This window comes from Erpetoichthys calabaricus, chromosome 14 (assembly GCF_900747795.2).
Source record: "Erpetoichthys calabaricus chromosome 14, fErpCal1.3, whole genome shotgun sequence".
NCBI lineage: Eukaryota > Metazoa > Chordata > Cladistia > Polypteriformes > Polypteridae > Erpetoichthys > Erpetoichthys calabaricus.
This window is the reverse complement of record NC_041407.2, coordinates 78625842-78646582: the sequence shown is the minus strand read 5'-3', so window position 1 is coordinate 78646582 and position 20741 is coordinate 78625842. Positions and strand designations below refer to the sequence as shown.

Below are 20741 nucleotides of genomic sequence, written 5' to 3'. Positions count from 1 at the left end.
TTATTTATTTATATTTAAAATACCCAATGCCCTGGACTCCTCTCATGACAGACACCCTTTGTTCATTTCTCCCCAGTGTTTAAATAATGTCATTTTTGATAGTCTGTATATTCTTTGGCATTTTATTGCAGGTTGGAATGACCCTTAGGGAGAACATCTGTTGCAACATCTTAACATAAATTCAAGTAATATTAAGAAATTATGGTGCCCTGTCCAGTGGTACTTGCTGTCTATTGGTTGATGTTGCAAGATACATCTTTGGCAGCTTCTAACTACAGTTTGTCATTGGAACGCGATGGATCAGAAAAAGTTTAGAGAACTAAGAAAAAAGTGAGAAACAGAGGCAAATCTTAATAATAAACAGCACTTTTGATTCTTGGGCACTCCGAGCAGCGGCCTGCTTCAGATTAGTTAGTTTTATTTGTATGACACTCCATTTTGAGTTCTCTCTCTTGATTTGCTGTTTTCCATGATGGATATCCTCTGCAGACCAAGGCTACAGGTTGGCATATTTCTACAGGTGCTCTCTTGGTGCCATTTCTGCATGCTCTCTTGTTCTTTTTCCCCTATGACATTCACGATGGCAGTACCTACTGTACTTGCACCCAGTCATTTCTTCCTAACACTCTGTCTTGCTGTCATATTTCTGTAATACTTTATTGGAATTACTGAAAGAGGAAGCAAGAAGGTTAATGGTATGATAAATAAGCACCCCTCTTTCCTCCCTTGCCTTCTCTATCTTTCTAACTCTCTATACCAGGGGTGCCCAATACGTCGATGGCGATCGACCAGGAGATCGGAAATTTAATGCAGGTAGAGTGCGTTGCATTCAAAAAAAATTTTTTTTAAACTATATCCTCCCTATGGCATTTGCCACTTGATTGACATACAGGGCGTGCAGTCTGAGATCTCTTTTCTTCTAACGCACTGGTCATCCCGCATGCAAAACTCCGGCTATCTAAGTGATCTAGTTAGCCTTCCAATTTATATCGACTAAAGAAGGGATTTAAAAAAAAAATGTTGTTTTTTGGGGGGTGTGTGGGCTGGATGTGGAATTGGAAGAGGATTTTTTTTCTTACAATGTCACAATCAAAGTGCGTTTGTCCAATTTGTCAATCTATCATTGCTATTCCAAAGAAGGAAAATGTGGAAAGGCACTTTCGAACTGTTCATAAAAACTACAAAACTGACTTACTTCCGAAAAGCGATCTGAGAAAGAGAAAGGAGAGGGAACTAAGATCGCAGTTAATTGGACAGCCGTCATTTTTCACTCACCTGAGTTAAAAGCAAAGGCAGACACACCGAAGCATCGTTCCGGGTGAGTCACTTGACCATTAAGCATAAGAAGTCCTTCCAAGATGAAGAGATGATAAAAGAGGCCTTCGTTGAGGCAGATGGCTAGGGAGAAATTCCTGCTGAGATTTCGAGACCACTGGCCAGAGAAAAAGGAGTTTCTTCTTGTCATTAAACATGCAGAATACAAGCAACTTAATAACAATCAATGGCTGCTAGACTTGGTATTTTTTTTCCGATCTGACCAACATGTTGAATGAGCTTAATTTACAGCTGCAAGGAAAAGACAAAACCATGGTCAATTTGATTAGCTCAGTTAATGCTTTCAAACGAAAAATGCAACATCTGTCCTCAAAGCTGCAGAGCCTTGATTTGGGGAACATCCAAAACCTCGCGTCAGAGCTGGAGACGCAATGGAAGGTGTGTGCGCAACTTGACAGCATACGCTACACAGAGCAGATTGAAAATTGTCTGTCAGACTTTGACAGACGGTTTCAAGACTCAGCTTTACTTGAGCCAATCGCTACATTTAAGTGCTATCCATTTAGGGAAGATGTTGAGGGTGATTCACCCGCATCAAAAATTGCAACACTGTTTCACCTAAAACTCCTCTACGGTGGAGGATGAGATTTTGACACTACAGGATGACATTCAGCTGAAGTCTGGGGCTCATGGACAGTTTTGGAACTTACAGAGGAAAAGTACCCAGACATGAGGAAATGTGCTGCCTCCTTGACTGCACTATTCGGCTCTACCTATTTATGCGAGTCAGCCTTTACCCATATGAAGATGATTAAATCCAAATACTGTAGTGACCATAAATGTATTGAATTGTTATTGTGCCATAAAGGTTATTCAATTATGCAAGGTATGGCAACATATATTTTATAAATAAAGTATACTCAGTATATATATATATATATATATATATATATATATAGCATTTTTAATGTAGGTAGATCATTTCGACCTGGTCATTTTAAAAGTAGCTCGCAAGCCGAAAAAGTGTGGGCACTCCTGCTCTATACACTCAGTGTAGTATCTCTTGGCTTTGCGTGTAGTAATGCCCTCCATCTCTTCTCTTCTCTTCTCTTCTCTTCTCCCCGGCCCTATTGTTTTCCTCCCAAATAGTTTCAGGCCTCCAGTCTGTTTTATGATTCAATTATCCAAAGTATCAGAATCTCATCTGGTTTAGAATGTCAGGGAAATGATTACTTAGATAATGGCAGCTGAGGCGCTGGAAGGGATATTTTTATTATCTTTTAAAGTACTTTGGGGGGTTGGACTAATGTGCTGAAACTTTTGTGCAACCATCTGGACAGCACTACTGTGCAAGACAGTGCAGTGAACAGCTTTGAGGGATCCTGTAGAGCCTGTTTTCAGTCAAGATGCCTTTATTATGTTAGAGGTTAGTAAATTTAACTTACATTTTATGGGAAACCCACACAGCTGAGGTGCTGAGCTAAACAGATTATGGAAGCCCCTTTATATAAATTTGGAGATTTTCCTCTCACTGACCTCAAGTTCAGCATGTCCAGGTACTCCACTGCCACTTCACCCCTCACCGTGATTCGTATTGCTAATCCTGTGCCTGTGCCAGTGGCGTAGCTGGGGGTTTGGGGGGGCAAGAGGGGACATGTGTCCCCGGGCAGAACATTCAGGGGGCGTCAAATTGATGTTAAATTCCCTTCCCCATTGCATTTTGGCAAACAGGAGGGGGCTCAAAATCTTCAGTTGGCCCCGGGCACTGAAAACCCTAGCTACGCCTCTGGCCTGTGCTACCATTTTGAATTCATGTGTCATCTTTCAGGTGTAAGTCTGCTAAAATGGAAACATGCTGAGGGCCGAAATAAGGCAGACAAAAATTTTTTACACTGATTATTAGTACATTTCCCATTATTAGAGGATTTTTTATTATTATTTTGCCATCTCATTTCATTCTCAAACCTGCTTAATCTAATTCAGTTTTGGAGGGACTGATCTTAACCTGGTAACACTGTGTGCAGGGCAGAGCACAACCCTTAGAGGGCGCTGATTCTCCTGCAGCGCCAGGCCAGTTGGGGGTCACTCAAGTGCCAAGATGATAATCTAGGAAAACATTTCTTCATCCCTTGTTCTTCTTCTTGATCACTGATTCACTTTGGCAATAGTATGCAAAGGCTCCAGCAAGTATTTAAGGAATGTATTTAACAAACACATCCAGTGCAAGCTAAATGGCTGTAATAATGCATGGATGAATATCTTAATTTTCTGATCCTTAACAACTCAAGTTAGAAACTGATCATCTCTTTACTTAATTTTTCTGTTAGTTTGTTTATTCATTCCTACTTTATTATGAGTTATTAACCCATTTTTTAAATTTAATTCTTGCATTCACATAACAAGTATGCAATGTTGGTAATTTCAACCTTCTGTTCTGATTTACATGTTCATTTTCCTTCCTATTTAAGAACATCAAAATCGTGTTGATGATAACAGCCAGTTCACTCCTAAGTAGTTCATTGTTTCCTATTAACAAAGTGTTTACAAACATTCCTGAATTGAAATCTGTACAATGTCAATGGTTGTTTTTTTTTTGCGTAGAACTATTTTCTAATACTTACAAAGTTCTAAACCTTCAACCAACGTCTATCTGAGTCTCTTGTTGTGTTCTTGTTGAAGACAGGGTTTTGAAGTAACATCTGGCAATCTCCTAATTTATTCCCTTTGTTAATTTGGAACACTTCATCCATGCAACCTCTTAATCTTCATTTTCTTATGATAAAAGATTCAACATCTTCAACCCTTCAATCACACATGCATTATTGAATTGCCTTTTCTACAGTAATTTCTTCCACTGCTACATTTCCTACAGTTCTGCATTGTTGGAAATGTACTTTGAAACAAGACCTACTGCCCTTCAACATGACCTGACGTCATAAAGACCGTCCAAGTTTATTTCCTTCAGGCTTTGCTGCCTTTCTTCAACATCTGAGTGTCTGATGTTACAGAATATTACTTTTTGAAAGGATTGTTCTGTTTTTAAGACACATTCAAATGTCTCTTTCTTTCTTTCTTTCTTTCTTTCTTTCTTTCTTTCTTTCTTTCTTTCTTTCTTTCTTTCTTTCTATTAGTCCGGTGGCTACAGCGTTTTGTTCCAACCAGTTTCACAATCAGTGAGTCATCAGATTAATCTCATTTCATTAACTGTTTGGTCTTTTTAAATCTCTTATTCTGCATTCAGACAAGATCATAAGAACATAAGAAATATGACAAATGAGAAATGATCATTCAGTCCATCAAGCCCATTTGTTTGCTAATAGTTAAGATGTCCCAAACTTTTCCCAAAAGCAGAGCAATGTGATTTTTAAGTTTATAAGACATTTAGAAAAAAACAGCTACAGCTTGAAATATGTACCACTTTTTTGTTATTTTCTTATTAATTCACTTTCTACTGTGTAGTTAATTTGATTTTAATAATGACGATCAACAACGAGCAGAGCAGACGACCCAGAATTGTAAAAGTCTGCACCTACTTCAGCATCAGACCCACTAGCATACTGGTTAGTAATAATGGATTAAATAATCAGAACTCGAGAAGAAAAAGAAATCAAAATAATGATGAAAATCTTAATAAACAAGTAAAAAAAAAAAAATAATAAGCAAGCGTCCAGTCAGCCTTATTTAGCAGCACTTCCGCCACACCCGGAAGTGCTGCCAGAAGATGCATGTTGCACACATGGAGTCCTTCCGAGTGTCTTATAAAAGGAGGCCAGCACTACTCAAAGAGCCAGGGTTGGGAGGAGGTGCACGAAGCTTGCCAGAAGAGGAGCAGAGGCGGAGAAAGAGAAGAGAAGAACTGGGCTTTGGTACTGTTTATTTGTGTTGTGCTGCTGTGGGGAGCAAGAAAAACGCTTCCCACATGAATAAACATGTGCTGTGTGCTAAACTCGTGTCTCTGCTTGTCTGTGTCGGGGTTGGGTGGCTGGAGCGCCCCTGGGATTTACACCATCTATCCACTTTCTAGTCCATCTACTGTATTTATTTTGTGTATGTAAAACTCCTTTCCTTTTCTTCTGAACACCTTCACCTTTTCTCAGTCCTTTAAACGTACAAATTAAATGCCTCTTTGTTCAGGATCACCTGGTAAGTTAGTGGTGGGGTCTAAAGTCGCAATCTTTAGGTTTTGAGTTTAATATTTTGTATTAACAAAACCACAAAGGAACCATCTATTCTCTACTAGGATCTGGAATTTGTACCAGAAAATGCAGCCTCTGCAAGTGAATGGAAAGAAGCACATTTTCAGTCCATTAAAAATCTTAATGTTCTGTAGCAGACTAAGCACCTCCAAATGAGGGATGCATTTAACAAAATAAAAGAAGCAGGGAAACAAAGGTAAAGCTGTTTTGATAAACAAGGAAAACAATTTTTGATGAATGTTTCTGTAACACATTATGTATCCTTCTCCACAAGTTTTTTTATGGTTTTTGCTTTTTCATCTAGTTATGTTTTTTTTAGTTTTAAATAAGTACAAAACAAATCTCTCAAGTTCGTTTCAGCCTATTGTTTTGTTTAACTTTTGCTATTATGGTGTAGATGCCAGTGAATCCCTAAGTACATCGAATTTTGCCCACACTGAAAAACACAATTTTAAATCTTAAACCATGCTATAAACCCTTCATGGGGTCACTATGTCAAAAATCTTCATTTCATTACTATGCATGGCAATTCATAACACTTATAGTCCTTTTTTGTTTCTTTCAGGTTTGACTACCTGGAGCTCCTCCACAATTCTACGTTCTGTCTTGTACCCCGAGGGAGACGTCTTGGATCATTCCGCTTTCTTGAGTCTCTCCAGGTAAACTTAATTTTCCTTGTTTTCCTTTGACAGACAGACAGACAAACAGACAGACAGATAGAAAAGGCACTATATTATAGATAGATAGATAGATATTTTTAATCATAAACACACCTTTATTAACAATTAGTACATAATTGCAGTCAAATTAACAGCCAAAATTCAACAATTCTACTCATACTTTAGCACTAGACATTAATTTTCCGTGGAATATAAAACATCATTTACAGCCCAGATTTCTCTAAATATGCCTAATTGATTAGTTTAAAATATGCAAATTCAATCTTCAATCTCCTTTGAAGGAGGACCTTAAACAATAACAGAGCATCAGTGGTTTTCAGATCTTTATCTCTATTTCTTCTTGTTTTTATAGTTGCCATCTTGGCTTGGCCTAACAAGAAATTGCAAAGTAAACATTCCCTTTTACAAATTCTTGACACAGACATTCCAAAAATATAAATGAGTTTGTTAAATACAATTCTCAAATCCATTAACAATAAGAAGAAGAAGGGGCCTGAGTTGCCTCGAAAGCTTGCATATTGTAATCTTTCTAGTTAGCCAATAAAAGGTGTCATTTTGCTTGGCTTTTCTCTACAATAAAGCAAGGAAACACAGCAGTGGTTTTAATCTGGTACAATACAGAAATAAGTGATAAATTGTTTCTTTCTGAAGGCAAAATGGACAGTGATCTGTTGCATTAGCACCAATGGTTTTTAAGAATGAATTGGTGGCTACTGCTACATGTAGAATCCTCCATTGCAAGTCCCCAACTCTTTTTTAATGGGAGGTTTATATAAAATCCTCCATGCAGGAGATGTCGTGTCATGTAGACACAGAGTGTTCCTCCAGAGGGTATCAGTCATCTCCTTCAAATGCATAAAATGTGGTACTTTAAGACACCAGTCATACAATTCTTTTTTTTAATAAATCTTGGAACAAAATTCCATTAATGTGATTAATTTTTAAAATTGAGTTTTTAGGACTGATGAAATCTTTTACATTTGGTTTAATTTTAATGTCACATTCAGGAGGTTCTGCCTCATTTATGAGATCTCCAGAGAAAAAATCCTCACACAGGGGGCCTTCACCCAATTGCACTAAAGAGACTTTTAGTTTGTTAATAATTGACCCCCCAAAACGGACAGACCTAATCCCGAGCTCATGTGCCACAGTTGCCTCAGACTTCCACTGGTTACTGACCTGATCAATAAAGTCAGCTACTTTAGTAAAGCCTTTGTTCATAAGCAGGGAGTTTAAACTGACGGAGTCAAACTCCAAGATTGGATTCCACACTACTGGGTCTTCCGGTAACCAGAAGAATGATTCCAGATTAATTCCCACTCTGTTTGTTTTAATGTACCAAATTAATAACATATTGCAGTAAAAAGTGGGCAGCACAGATAGAGCCAATCGCTTGATGTCAATGAAAAGGAGTTGCAAATCAAAATTAAGATAACCAACTCTATGAAAAAAGGTGAAAGCCAAACTCCTCCATAATAAAGGCTGAGGGGCGTACAAGAGATGCTGTAAATCAGTCAGCCTAAAAGCTTCAGTTCTACACAGAATATCCACCAAGCCCTAACCACCTTCATCTACAGGCAGATGTACCACACTGAGTTTAACCCAATGAATTTTGTCCCAAAAAAAATCCAGCAATATCCTCTGAATTTCTTTTAATAGCCAAATTGGAGGATCTGCACACCTAAATTTATGCCAAAACATTGAAGCAATTAAATTATTAATAATCAGCGCTCTACCCCGAAAAGAGAGTTTGGCGACCACCCATTTCCATTTCTTCAATCTCCCCTGAATTTGATCAATGAAGCCCTCCCAGTTATCAGCTGTAGCTCCAGACTTCCCAACGTAAAAATAGATAGATAGATAGATAGATAGATAGATAGATAGATAGATAGATAGATAGATAGATAGATAGATAGATAGATAGATAGATAGATAGATAGATAGATAGATAGATAGATAGATAGATAGATAGATAGACATCTTTAACAAGTTTTAAGATGCAAATGTTTGTAATCTTGATTCCAACATGTAGACAATAGACTGGGGATGAACTGATGGCAACTGCACAGATAATTAATATAGTTGCTAATGGCTCACTGACAAAAGCCTGCAGAACAAAACAACACCAACAAAAGGATGCAGTGATAGATGTGAGGTGGTAAAATGCACACAGCCAGTATATGGTAACTGTACTAAGCTATTTAAAGTACCACAGTCAAAACTTACAAAACCAGACATAAAGCCCAAGGACAAATAGAATTCAGAAATGGAACCTATACTGTTCAATTAATGGCTTCTTTTATGTGAAATTCCTTGCAAAAAGTGTAAATGGACTTTGTGCCTCATGATGATGTTCCACGATAATCTAGTGGTCTGCCATTTCTGGCAGCATACAGAAGGTGAGTGCCAGGAGCAGCCTGTGTTATGACCTCCAGTAGTTGAGTGAAGAACCAAAGTGAGGGTCCAGGAATGTCTGCACAGCTGGAACAAGTCAAGTGAAACTGCAAACAGAGGAAATGTCATGGTGGATGGTGCCACAGGTTGGCAGGTGTATGACAGGCAACGGGTCACAATCATCCCGAGTGAGCATGGAGAGGGAACAATTAACACTCCGCACTCATGTGTGTATTTTGTGTTTTTGGTGCCGTTCCTTGTACCCCTTTACAGCATAAAAGTTTGCATTGGTGCAAGGGTTCGGCCATTCTCCTGTTCTGTAGTGAGTTAAACAATAAATATGCTCTTTTCTCTGAGAGCTCAAAGTGCTCACCCAGCATTGGGGGGGTGTGTGACGATGCGGGTTCGCTACATGCTCCCATTCAGATTCTGGGAGCTCTGACCCGACACCGTCGGTAATGTCACCGATGAGCTCGGCAGTGAGGCACAAACAATGAAACAAGGGGATGGTGCAAAAAGTGCAAAGTGCTTTTATTTAAAACCAACAAGCAAAATGAAGTGTCCAAATTAAAGTGCAGTGCATCAAATCTTTAAATAAATAATCCAATAAAACTGAGGTGAATCTGTGGAGGTTAAAATCCATTAGAAAAAAATCTTTAAAAAAACAACAAGGTTAAAACAATGGCTGGAAGCTGTCCCTTTAAAAATCAACCCGGTGCATTCCTACTGGTGACTCCCCTGCTTCTCCCATCCTGCTTATTCACCAGAGGAGCCACCCTACCTGCAGCTGACCTTCTCTCTGCCTTCTCCTGCAGGTCTGTTCGCCTCAACGATCCCTGGCTGCAGTGGGCTTCATCAGACCTTGACATGGGCTTCCCCAATGACCAGGGCGCTCGCGCTGGGGGGCTTCTTTTCCCAAGTCTCGACTCCCGCTGCCTTCGCTGGCCTTATGCGGCGAGCCATCCTCCTTCCGGTCACTCCAGCTCTTCAAAATGCTCAGCAGGAGCGACCACAATCGACTGCTCCTCTGTTGCTGGACAAACACCCAGGCTCACTGCTCAGCTGCACGTGAGCAGGCGCTAGCTCCTTCACTCACTCTTGCACCAACTTTCCTCTCCCTGCTTCCTGCCTTCTTCTCCTCTTCTCTTAACCTTCGTTCACTTTTTTCTTTTTCTTTCTCTCATTCCCCTAGCCGCCTCGCGCTTCTATTTATCATGGGGTCGTGGATCAGATGTGGCAATTAGCAGCTCCCGGGAACAATTATGGATGCGGACGACTCCTCACCTGTGCACTTAAGCAAGGATCGCCCGCATCACGAACTCCTCGGGAACCGATCTGCCACACTACCGCGCCCCCTTTCTAAGCCGCGAAGGCGGCAATTATTTATTTAAAAAGTGGTCTTTTTGACGTGAGCTGTGGACCCGCTACATCACAGGGTGTGGTATCTGTCTGTCTTTCTCTTTCCTGTCTCTGTGATCATTACAGTGTTTGCCACCAGAACAAGAGGGATCTAAATCAAAATACATCCCGCTTAGTCACCACCTGCAACAGTCAATTCTGTCATAGGAGACGGGTGCCACGTTACCTTTTTGTAAGGTACTGCTCATAATATACACTACACATTCCACAGTGTTTCTTTCTTTCATTTGCATGGTTTAGTGTTGTCTCTCCATTTGTGTTTGATGTTATATGTTTTGTAATGTGAATTTACTCATGGCTCTATAAATTTCATAGTGCAGTGACCCTTTTTCTATTTGTCACTCTTTTGTCACCATGCTTTGTCATCCTACAGTTGGTAATGCTAAACAGTATATTCCCATTGACTGTGGGATTTCTTTTGTCACCAGCAGTGTTGCTGTCTTATTTATTCTGCTGATTTCTTCATTATCTGATAATCTGATAAGTAAGGAGTAGAACACAACTCTAAATTCTATAAGGCACACCAAACCAATCCGCACCTCCAATGTGTAGAAACACACCTGTTCATATTAGAATATTAGAACAATCTGGATGAGAAGAGGCCAGCCAGCACAACAAAGCTCCCCAGTCCTATCCATTTAATTGTTCCAAAATAACATCAAGTGAAGTTCTGAAGGCCCCTGAAGTCCGACTGTCTGCCACACTGCCTGGTAGCTTATTCCATGTATCTATGGTTCGCTTTGCAAAGGAAAACTTCCTATATTGCTGTATAATTAACAGTGCATCTTTACTTTCAAAGAATACTCCACTCAAAAATTATATATTTTTTTATCTTTAACTTACCCTAAATTGTTTGTAGTGATATAAAATGTTTTAATCTTGTGTTTTACCGGAGAATGAAAATCACCAAATTTATGATAGAACAGGACTGATTATGAGGCCCAATACTAAACAATAATGAACAATATTAAATTGTCCATGAATAAAATCTCAAATTACTTGTTTCACATAATCCACATGTCAGTTATCCAATCATATACTCACAATGTCCAAAATGTATGCATATTTTGTTAAAATATTATTAAATAAATACTTCAGGAAAATTAGGGCAGTGCACGAATGGAAAGTGATTTCGAGCCTTTGAATTGGACGCCTGCCTCTCCCCTTCATTCACTGGTCAGGGGCCCTGTCTTCAATTCAAAAGCTCAGTCCCATCTAGACACACTTTCCTTTCCTGATCCATCCATGTTGTTATGATATCTATATTTTTATATACTTTGTTAGTCCCCAAGTGGATATTGTCTTTTCGCATGACCTTTACATAGACACAAACTATGATATACTGATGAGTTGAAAAATATTTAAACAGAAATTAAAATGAATTACTGTTACTATGCCAAGATAACTATTTTTTATAGTTTAATCCATGTTCCTAATGTTTAGGTTGTTCAGACCTGTCGATTATGTGAAATGTTTATTTTCCCCTTGATTCCTGTGCGGAGCTGAAGGAATTAATATGTGTCTGCTTTCAGTGCCTTAGGGTCTGGGGCCCAACAATCAATACACGAAACTCACCTTGTGAAGGATACGGAGCTGAGCAAGAAATGACAGCTTCTTTGGTGCCCAGTGTCTTCACTGATATTATTCTGGATGTTCACTTGTGGGTGTCCTACTTAAACACGGCCCTTAAGCGAATTCTGCCTCGGGGATTTTCAGCTCTTCTAGGGAGGTTAGAGCTCCTCTGGGACTGTTGGCAGTGTGAGTGCCTCTAAAGCAGAAAGAACGACATGTTCTGAGCACTCAGCATCACCAAGAATTCACAAGTAAATGACATGATGACATACAATGCGCTGTTTGAATAGATAAACCACTTTGGCAAAAAAACAGATCATCATAATCCTGAATATGAACTAGTATTGACTTTATTTTGAACATTTTATCCCATTCAATGCAATTCAGCAAAGCATGTGATTTTTTTTTTACTGTAATCCTCAGTTGTGTGTTGATGCTTGCCGGCATTAAGAACACGGATTAAATGTTACTTAGAAACCTTCACATGTGTGCTCCCTTGAAATATGAAGTCATTTTTTAGAAGAACAGCTGTTGCTGTTAATGGTTTCAATTTTGAATTTTTCTTCAAGTACTTTGGCTTTTCCTCCCATATCCCAAAGTCGTGGAGGTCAGGTGAATTTGCAGCTCTAAATATAACATGACTTTTTCAAATCCAGTTTTATTAAATAAAGTCTATTTCAGCAGCATTGTCACAAGACAGCACTGGATTGGGCACCAGTCTATCACACATGCTGAGTCCATAAGGCAGCTGTGCTCCCCTCTGTGTGTCACCAAGGTGCCCACACTATAAATACATAAAGCAAAGTGGTGGATGAGTATGCATGAGTGTGCCCTAAAAGAGATGCAACCCGTGTCAAACTACGTGACTTCTAGCCGACGGCAATGTTAGGCTTGATGAATGCAGTTGTTGGTCTTGTCACCTGAGGAAATCAGATTACATGACTAGTAATCACAAGAAATGACAAATAATAGTAATGTCACATTAGACGACTTTTCATTCATAGCCTTCATTATGCAGTTGTGTAACGTGGCATTCACAGAGGCTCACTCTAATAAAACCACTCAGGTTTGATTTTGTCTTTAGTTGTAGGGGCGATCTCAGTGCGCATGAGAGTGTGGTATAGCGGGTCCACAGCTCCTGTTCAAAAGGCCCATTTTAAAATAGATAGATAGATAGATAGATAGATAGATAGATAGATAGATAGATAGATAGATAGATAGATAGATAGATAGATAGATAGATAGATAGATAGATAGATAGATAGATAGATAGATAGATAGATAGATAGATAGTGTCACAATAATGAGACATCACACTGATAAAGGGTTGGGGCAGCCACCCGTATAATATGGTATCCTGGCTGCTAAGTTGTTTCTTCCAATAAAGAACACAGTTGTGCATAATACAGAGTCCAAAACAAGACTGACACATAGGGGAAACGGTTAGACTTTTAAAGGGGAAGACAGGAAGTGAGGTCGTATGGGTCTGGCTCAGGATCATCGGCCATTGGTTCAAGACCGGAGGTGACATCACAGAGGCTGGAGCCGGTAAGGTCTTCTTCCATTGGCTCGGTCCCGGAAGTGACGTCATGAGAGCCAGGTGAGATCTCCCGGGAATGGTCTACAGGCAAGGGAAAAAAAGAATCAGTGCACTCTGCCACATCCCAGCATGCCTCAGAACTTCCTTCCCTTGAGCCCTTTAGCTGCCTCCCATGCGCACGTGTGTGACAATAGATAGATAGATAGATAGATAGATAGATAGATAGATAGATAGATAGATAGATAGATAGATAGATAGATAGATAGATAGATAGATAGATAGATAGATACTTTATTAATCCCAAGGGGAAATTCACATACTCCAGCAGCAACATACTGATAAAGAACAATATTAAATTAAAGAGTGATAAAAATGCCAATAACAATGCAGGTATACAGACAATAATCGCGCTCGCGGCTTAGCAAGGGGGCATGGTGGTTGTGTGGCTGCAGCAGTTCTCAGGGCAATCTGCGGTGTGGGCGTTTCTCACCTAAGTGCACAGGTGAGAGACTGCCCACATCCGTGATTGTTCCTGGGACTGCTAATTTGCCGCAGCTGCTATGCCCTCTCGATATATAGAAGTGCGAGTCGGCTAGAGGGAAGAGAAGAAAAAAGTAAAGCAAAGAAAGAGAACAGGACAGGAAACAGGTGAAGAGAGCCGGTGTGAGGAAGAAGGAGAGCGAGTGAGCGAGCAAGAGCAGGCTCACATGAGAGAAAGCAGGCAGCTGGGAGGTGAGCCCATGAGGGGAGTGTTTGGCCTACACTCAGTGGGGCTGAAGGAAGCGGTCGCTCCAGCTGAGCGATTTAGGAGCTGTAGTGACCAGTTGAGGCGACAACTAACCGTTGACAGGAGCGGGAGTTGAGGAGGCTTTGGGCTGGTTTAGCCCCAGCGTGAGCGCCTTGGCCGCTGGGGAAATAACCCAAGTCTTGGTCCGGTTTGGAGCCCAACATAGCCAGGGATCGGAGGACAACCAGACCCAAGTGAAAGGCAACTGTTCCTGCAGGTAGGCGACTCTCCTGTTGAGTAGGCCCAGATGGGTGTAGCAGGGGAGCCCGGGCTTTTTGTAATTTTTAAAGGATTGCTTCCTGTGATATTTTAACCTCGTTGTTTTTAGAAGATTTTTCTATTTGTTTTTAACCTCCACTTTTCACTTGCTTTTAATGGATTATTTATTTAATGAAGACTATTTTGGAGACACTGCACTTTATTTTGAACACTTGTTTTGTTGATTGTTTAAATAAAAGCACCTTGCACTTTTGCACCATCCCCTTGCTACGTTGTGCCTCACTGCTAAGCTCATCGGCAACCAATGGTGTAGGGTTCAAGGGCTCCCAGACAGATGATGGGAGCATGGAGCCGAACCCGCATCGTCACAGAGAGCTGACAACCAATGAATGCTCACCAGGGCATACAGTTCATTTACAGCAGCAATGGGTGTTTTGGACCTCACAAACAGAAGAGAACCTCATCTGATGTCTCATGTTTTATGTACCATGAAAGAATGGAAAAAGAAAGAAAAGTGCTGAAACTGCGGCTGATCTTGCCATACCTGTTAACCCTTCGTACAACACTAGTCACGTCAGGCTGACACAAAAAGGGCCAAGCACAAATATCACACAGGGCCGCCCTCACAACATTAGACAAAATCAAACCTGTTTTAAACTTGGCCTGATAAAACCGTTTTGATTTTGCTGGGACAAGTCAGGGACTGATTGGATTAAGTCGCAGGGGATGTCAGACTACACAAGTGATAATAATGAAAGACAACAATGACTGCTTCATACTCACTAAGATTATGAAAATCAAGTCGGAAAAGTCTTGCGCTGTGACATGCCCTTTAGTTTTCAGTTCAGGGTTGATTCGATGAATGTAACTATACTGTAAATGTATATGTATGTAAATGAACAATCTCCATTCAGTTGTACTTTTTCAAAGGAAAAGGGAGAAGAGCACTTAGGAAATTAAACTAATGAATGGAATGTGATCTCGGTTTGTAAAAAGGTTCTCTTTCCTCAGAAATGAAGCACACAAAAGAGCCCACTAAGCACTTCACCTCCATCCGGCACACAAGGCCTATGCTTCATGCAGCTATTCTTGTAACCCGTGTTAATGCTGCAGGTTTATATTTCACACTTAGAAGCACCACTAATGGCTTTATGAGACTCGGTCCATGACACTGATTTATTTCACTGTTCCAGTTGCAGGTGGAAAAAATAAGAAGAAAAAAAAAACCAGCCAGATATAACCTCATTTTCAGCTGAAATAATGAAATGAAACTCTTACTGTATCTATTATGTCTGCAGTTGTTTAAAACTTTATAGAAATTAGTTGGCTGGAAAAGCAGATAATAAGGTCATGCATTTCAAATCTCAACCACAGGCTCAGTTTCAGGGTTACACGACATGTCTCATTGGTACCTTGCCACTTAGCTTCTTCTCTTGTGAAGATTACACCATACTGTTATGCACCAATACCTTAGCGTCATATGAAGGTTATTAGAATCATTTTAAGTCAAGTGTGGTGAACCAGTAAATCATTCGCAATAAAGAAAAATGATGATAGACCTTTGCAAGTCCCTGTTTACTCCTGGTCTGCAGCCTGTAGATGAGGTTACAAAAGCCTGACTGTCTAACCAGCCCTATGCAAGCTTAAAGTAAGCTCCTACCTGCTCATGATATGTAGCTCCTGCAAACTTATTGAACACAATGCCACCACAAGAAGAATACATACGCTCTGAAATTAAGGAGCAACTAGAAGCCCAAGCCGGAATGGCACACCACATCAGTTTTCAGGTGAAGAGCTGCAAACAGCAATGCAGGTTTGCTTTCCACGACTGACTTCACAGTTTTACATAATGATAAGCTACAATGTATACGGAGGCCACCGGCCACTAAGAATATGACACCTGAACACTCTGGAAGTGGTCACCAACTGCAAAACTGAAAAACAGCTGGGTGATTCAATGACACGGTCACTGGCAAAGATTAAAAAACGGTATAAATAACAGAAACAACAGAAAAAAAAATTCAAGTGACGAGTTTCAGCAGCTACCTCACGGCAGCCTTGGACTGCTGGATATTAACTTTGGTTTGTTTTTCCTGTAGGATTTACATCATTCTAGAGCTGTCGCTTCACTATTCTCCATTGCCACAAAGGCTTTGAACTTTGGCAGTGGTCATGTGTTTGTAACATGGCAGACTTTTGCACACTGTCTAAATTAGGTGATTGTACTGTGAGTGCAGCTCTAAGCTAATTGTCTCCGAAAATATCATTTTATCAGGAGAGTGGATGAAGCATGTTGTTGCCTCAAAGTGCCTGCACTGTATTTTGATCCTTGAGATGCCTTCTGATAGAAGTTTGCATGTTCTCCATGTGTTCATGTGGGATCTTTAACAGTCCTCAGACATGATGTTTGATTGAGAGGCATTTCTGTATGAGGTAGTGTGCCTTGGTACCTTAGTTAGCAGCCATTGATGCCGAGGTAGACTCTGCCTTTCCGCGACCTTGACCAGAAAAAACAGTGACGAACTTGAATGAATTACCGTTATCCAATTAAAGGAACAATTAATGGAAGACAAAAGAAAGCTTTATAATATTTCTTACAGGTGCCGCACTGGGAAGCGAAATAGCTTGTCCAGGGTTACCTGGTAGGATGCGCCAATGCTAGCTGAGACTTTTGATATAAATCTGTGGCTTCCACCTGATGGTGGGTTAGAAGTTGGAAATGGCATGGAAACCTTATGAGTCTAATTTCATTTCCACTAGAATCAGTGTCCTTGGGGCAGCAAATGGTTGTATATTTCAGTAAGGGGTGGGAGGATACAACAAAAAAGAAAAAATGTTGTCACTAATAGGACAGCCAACACCACCCATCCATCCATTATCCAACCCGCTATATCCCAGCTACAGGGTCACGGGGTTCTGCTGGAGCCAATTCCAGCCAACACAGGGTGCAAGGGAGGAAACAAACCCTGGGCACGGTGCCAGCCCACCGCAGGGCAGGACAGCCAACACAAAGTAGCTAATCCATCTTTAACTTAAAAAAACCATCAGTGTGAGATTTGAAGGTCCATAAAGTCCTCCAATCTACTGTACTACATAGTAACTTGTATCTTTGGTCCTCTGTGTAAAGAAAAGCTTTCTAATGTTTCTGTGTAAACGAAGCCTTAACCCTCCTGGATATGCACTGCCGTGTTCCTGTAGAATCACTCATGTAAAGTAACAGCTGGCATTCACTCTATCAATTCCCTTCATAATTTCCAACACTTCTATCGTGTCACCTCTTAACCTCCATTTTCCTAAACTGAAACTCTCACTCTTTCCTCATAGCTCATACCCTGCAGTGCTGGAATAAGCCTAGCAGCTTGTGACCAGAGAATATATCTTACAATAATATTTTGCAATCGTATTTTAGACAGCATTTCATTTCTTCTGAGAAACAGAGATTGTCAGGTAAAATTCCACAGCATGAAACTGTGGCCATGACCAGTCCTTGAACCTCTCTCAGGTGACTGGCTAACCAGAGTCCTCACCCCTTATTAAAAAAAATCAAAACAGAAACAAACAAGAGACAGGGAAATGTATTTATGACATGCACCTACCATCAAAGTAGGCCAGTTCAGACTCTTATGTTTAGGGAGAAGTGAATTGCAATGTGCCACGGTCTCCTGTCACACACTAAATTGTCTTTGAGCCCTGATTTTTTTTTATTTTTAAGTGACTGTCTACCTTGGCCATGGTGTAGGTGTTGTCCATCACTCATCACTCCTTTCAGCCAATCTAAAGTGCTAAGGTTACAATGTGCCTTTCTACTTTCTTGTTAGATTTTTGTCAGTTAACGGTTTCAACAGATTTGTAATGCACATTGCTGTGAAAGATGCTATTAAGCACAAAGACTGGGGTGGTTGTTTTATTTAAGTAACTTAGAATTCCAATCTGTAAATACCAGGCTACACCACTGACTAGCCAATAAGAGGATGTCTTGAATTGTAGGCATTCCTATTAGACATCATCTCAAGATACTACAAAGAAGGCGGCAGATTTTGTTCCCACTTCTGACTCACTGCATGACTCCCAGCAAGTTGCTTCATCTTTCTGTGTTCCAACTGTGTAAAACTAAAAAAGTAAATAATTAGTCTGAAGATGTGCTGTATGAGGGTTTAACAGGTGAGAAGAGGGTGCTGGAAGTGAGACGAGACCACCTTATGGCATGTCTGTGGTGGGTAAGCATGTAAGGCACAACATCTGATAGATAAAGACAATGCTATTTAGTTAAGGGCTAAGAGAAGAGTTTTGTTTCCCATTTTCTTTCTTACCTTAAGGCCATATCATTTTACACATTGTTCCAGTTGCTGACTTAATTTACATACAAATTTGAGTTTCTGTTAGATAAAAGATAAGACAGATAACTGGTTTAGACTTTTTGCTTTGTTGTTATATTTCATTTTCTGGTCCTTTAATATTCCCTCCTGCCCCTTTATTCTTTCTAAGCAGGACATCCCAGTTTACCTACTCACTCACTCTCCCTCCTCCTCACTTCAGATTCAATTTTGTCACTGTCTGTGATGGCAGCTGTAGACCCCATCACTTCTAAGGAGAGCACTGAAATCACTTCCAGTATCAGGGGATGCCAGGCTAGATCTCCCTCTACTGTTTGTGCTGATCTTCTCTGTGTTCCTAAAAGCGTCACTTCTACCAGTTTGACTCCAGGCTCCCATTTCTGTTTCAGGGACAGCATGATTCTACACATTCATTTCTGAGATTGTGTGTCTTGTAGCGGAACCTCAGTCACTCACTCTGCCTGAAGAAGGGGCCTGAGTTGCCTTGAAAGCTTGCATATTGTAATTTTTTTAGTTAGCCAATAAAAGGTGTCATTTTGCTTGACTTTTCACTACATTCATAATGGCTAACACGGTACAACACCCTAATACTAAAGGAGGACCAGACATTCCTGCCAAAACCTTGTCACCTGCCCTCTAGTGTCCTGAGGGAGTCAAGGCTGCACTTCTCTACTTCAGTTGATGGTTCCCCTGCCTAATGCTAGAGTGGGACACATGTGCAAGGGATGCTGACCTAGAATGACACTTACAGCTGTCATCTTTTGTCTAGGGCTCTACCCCGTGACATTCTTATGGTAACTTTGCAATTTCTCAATATACACAGTAGATGCATTATTGGTATAATAAGAAACGTTTCAGCATTAGTGTCACATTTAGCAATATTAAAGCAGTTCTTTACTCTCCAGAGAAAACACTGAGACACAGCTGTTTACTTCACATATTTTAGTGGGTTAATGGGCACAAAGTTAAATTTAGTCTGAGAGTTGTCTTACGGTTTGCCAGAATTTACAGACACACTGGTACTCCTAATGTAGAGGACCCTTGAAATTCAAGGATCACTGTAGTAAGTCAGACAAGACAGACAGCTTTTAACCAAAGGCTCCAAAAAATTTCACTGGTCTCTGTAATATTTTATTTACCTACCTTATTTAACTATAATGATCATAATAACAATAAATACATGCAGTACGTTGACTAACACATTTATTCAGTTCAGGGTTGTGGAGATCCATAACTCTGGATTGGATAACAGTCAACAGCAGGGCACACATAGCCAGGTCCAGTTGAGAGTCGCCATTTAACTTAACTTGTTTGTCTTTGGTATGTGGGAGGAAAATCAGAGAATCTGGAGATAATCCCCCAGCAGATATGTGGAGAATGTGCAAGCTCCTCAAAGACAGCAACCTGGGGCCTCATGTATAACGCCGTGCGTAGAACTCACACTATAATATGGCGTAAGCACAAAAATCGGGATTGTGCGTACGCACAGAAAAATCCAGATGCAGGAATCTGCGCACACGCAAAATTTCACGTTCTTCCACTACATAAATCCAGATCAGCGTGAAAAGTAACGCACGTGCACGCGCCTTCTGTCCCGCTCCAACTCCTCCCAGAATTACGCCTCTTTGAATATGCAAATCAATATAAATAGCCTTCTGTGAAAAGACAATGGGAAAAGCACAGGGGAAAATATAAGAATTTCAGCGAATACCAAGTGGAGGCAAGGAAAAACTTACTATTTGTTGGTTTAAACAGTGGTATAATCAACAAAAGAAAGTTGATTGAGTGACAGAGTGTTGGAGAAACTCGAAAGATCAAGTTCACAAAGTCGCACAGTACCCGAAATAAAAAAGAAATCACATATCAAAGTCGCTGTGAAAAGGCAAGTTGTAGCCCACTGTCTGAGTGTCATATGAAAGCTTATTAGGGTACAGACAAAAAAAATTGGCACACAGTGGGAAAAAAGCACGAAATGTCAACTTTAATCTCGAAATTTCCACTTTAATCACGTAGTTTATTTTGCCATTAAAGTAGAACATCATAAACTTCATCTTAAAATCGTTTATTTTACTAGTTTCTCAAGTAGCACGTTAAATGCTTGGTTCTGTATTTGATCTTCTATGTGCTCTATGTGTGTGAAGCACTACGTGCTTCCGTTCTTTCTCTTTCTCCGACAGGACACAGAATCCATTACATTCGAGATATTACAGCTCTCTGAATAATTAAAATACTGAGATGTATACGTGATATCTTTTTCATGATGATAGGAATGAAAGCATGTTATTAAACATGGGAACACAGTGGCGCAGTGATTGTTCATATCTC

The 20741-nt window shown here is 40.3% G+C and overlaps 1 protein-coding gene across 2 annotated transcripts in view; it reads left to right on the top strand.

The window, feature by feature from the left end:
- The window catches only part of LOC114665310 (exostosin-1c-like), a 547907-nt gene that overhangs the window by 377629 nt on the left and 149537 nt on the right, over nt 1-20741 (top strand). For both annotated transcript variants that reach the window (XM_051919090.1, XM_028819793.2), the window contains exon 3: nt 6037-6130. In XM_051919090.1, coding sequence (XP_051775050.1) covers nt 6037-6130 — 94 coding nt within the window. The remainder of the gene's footprint in view (nt 1-6036; nt 6131-20741) is intronic.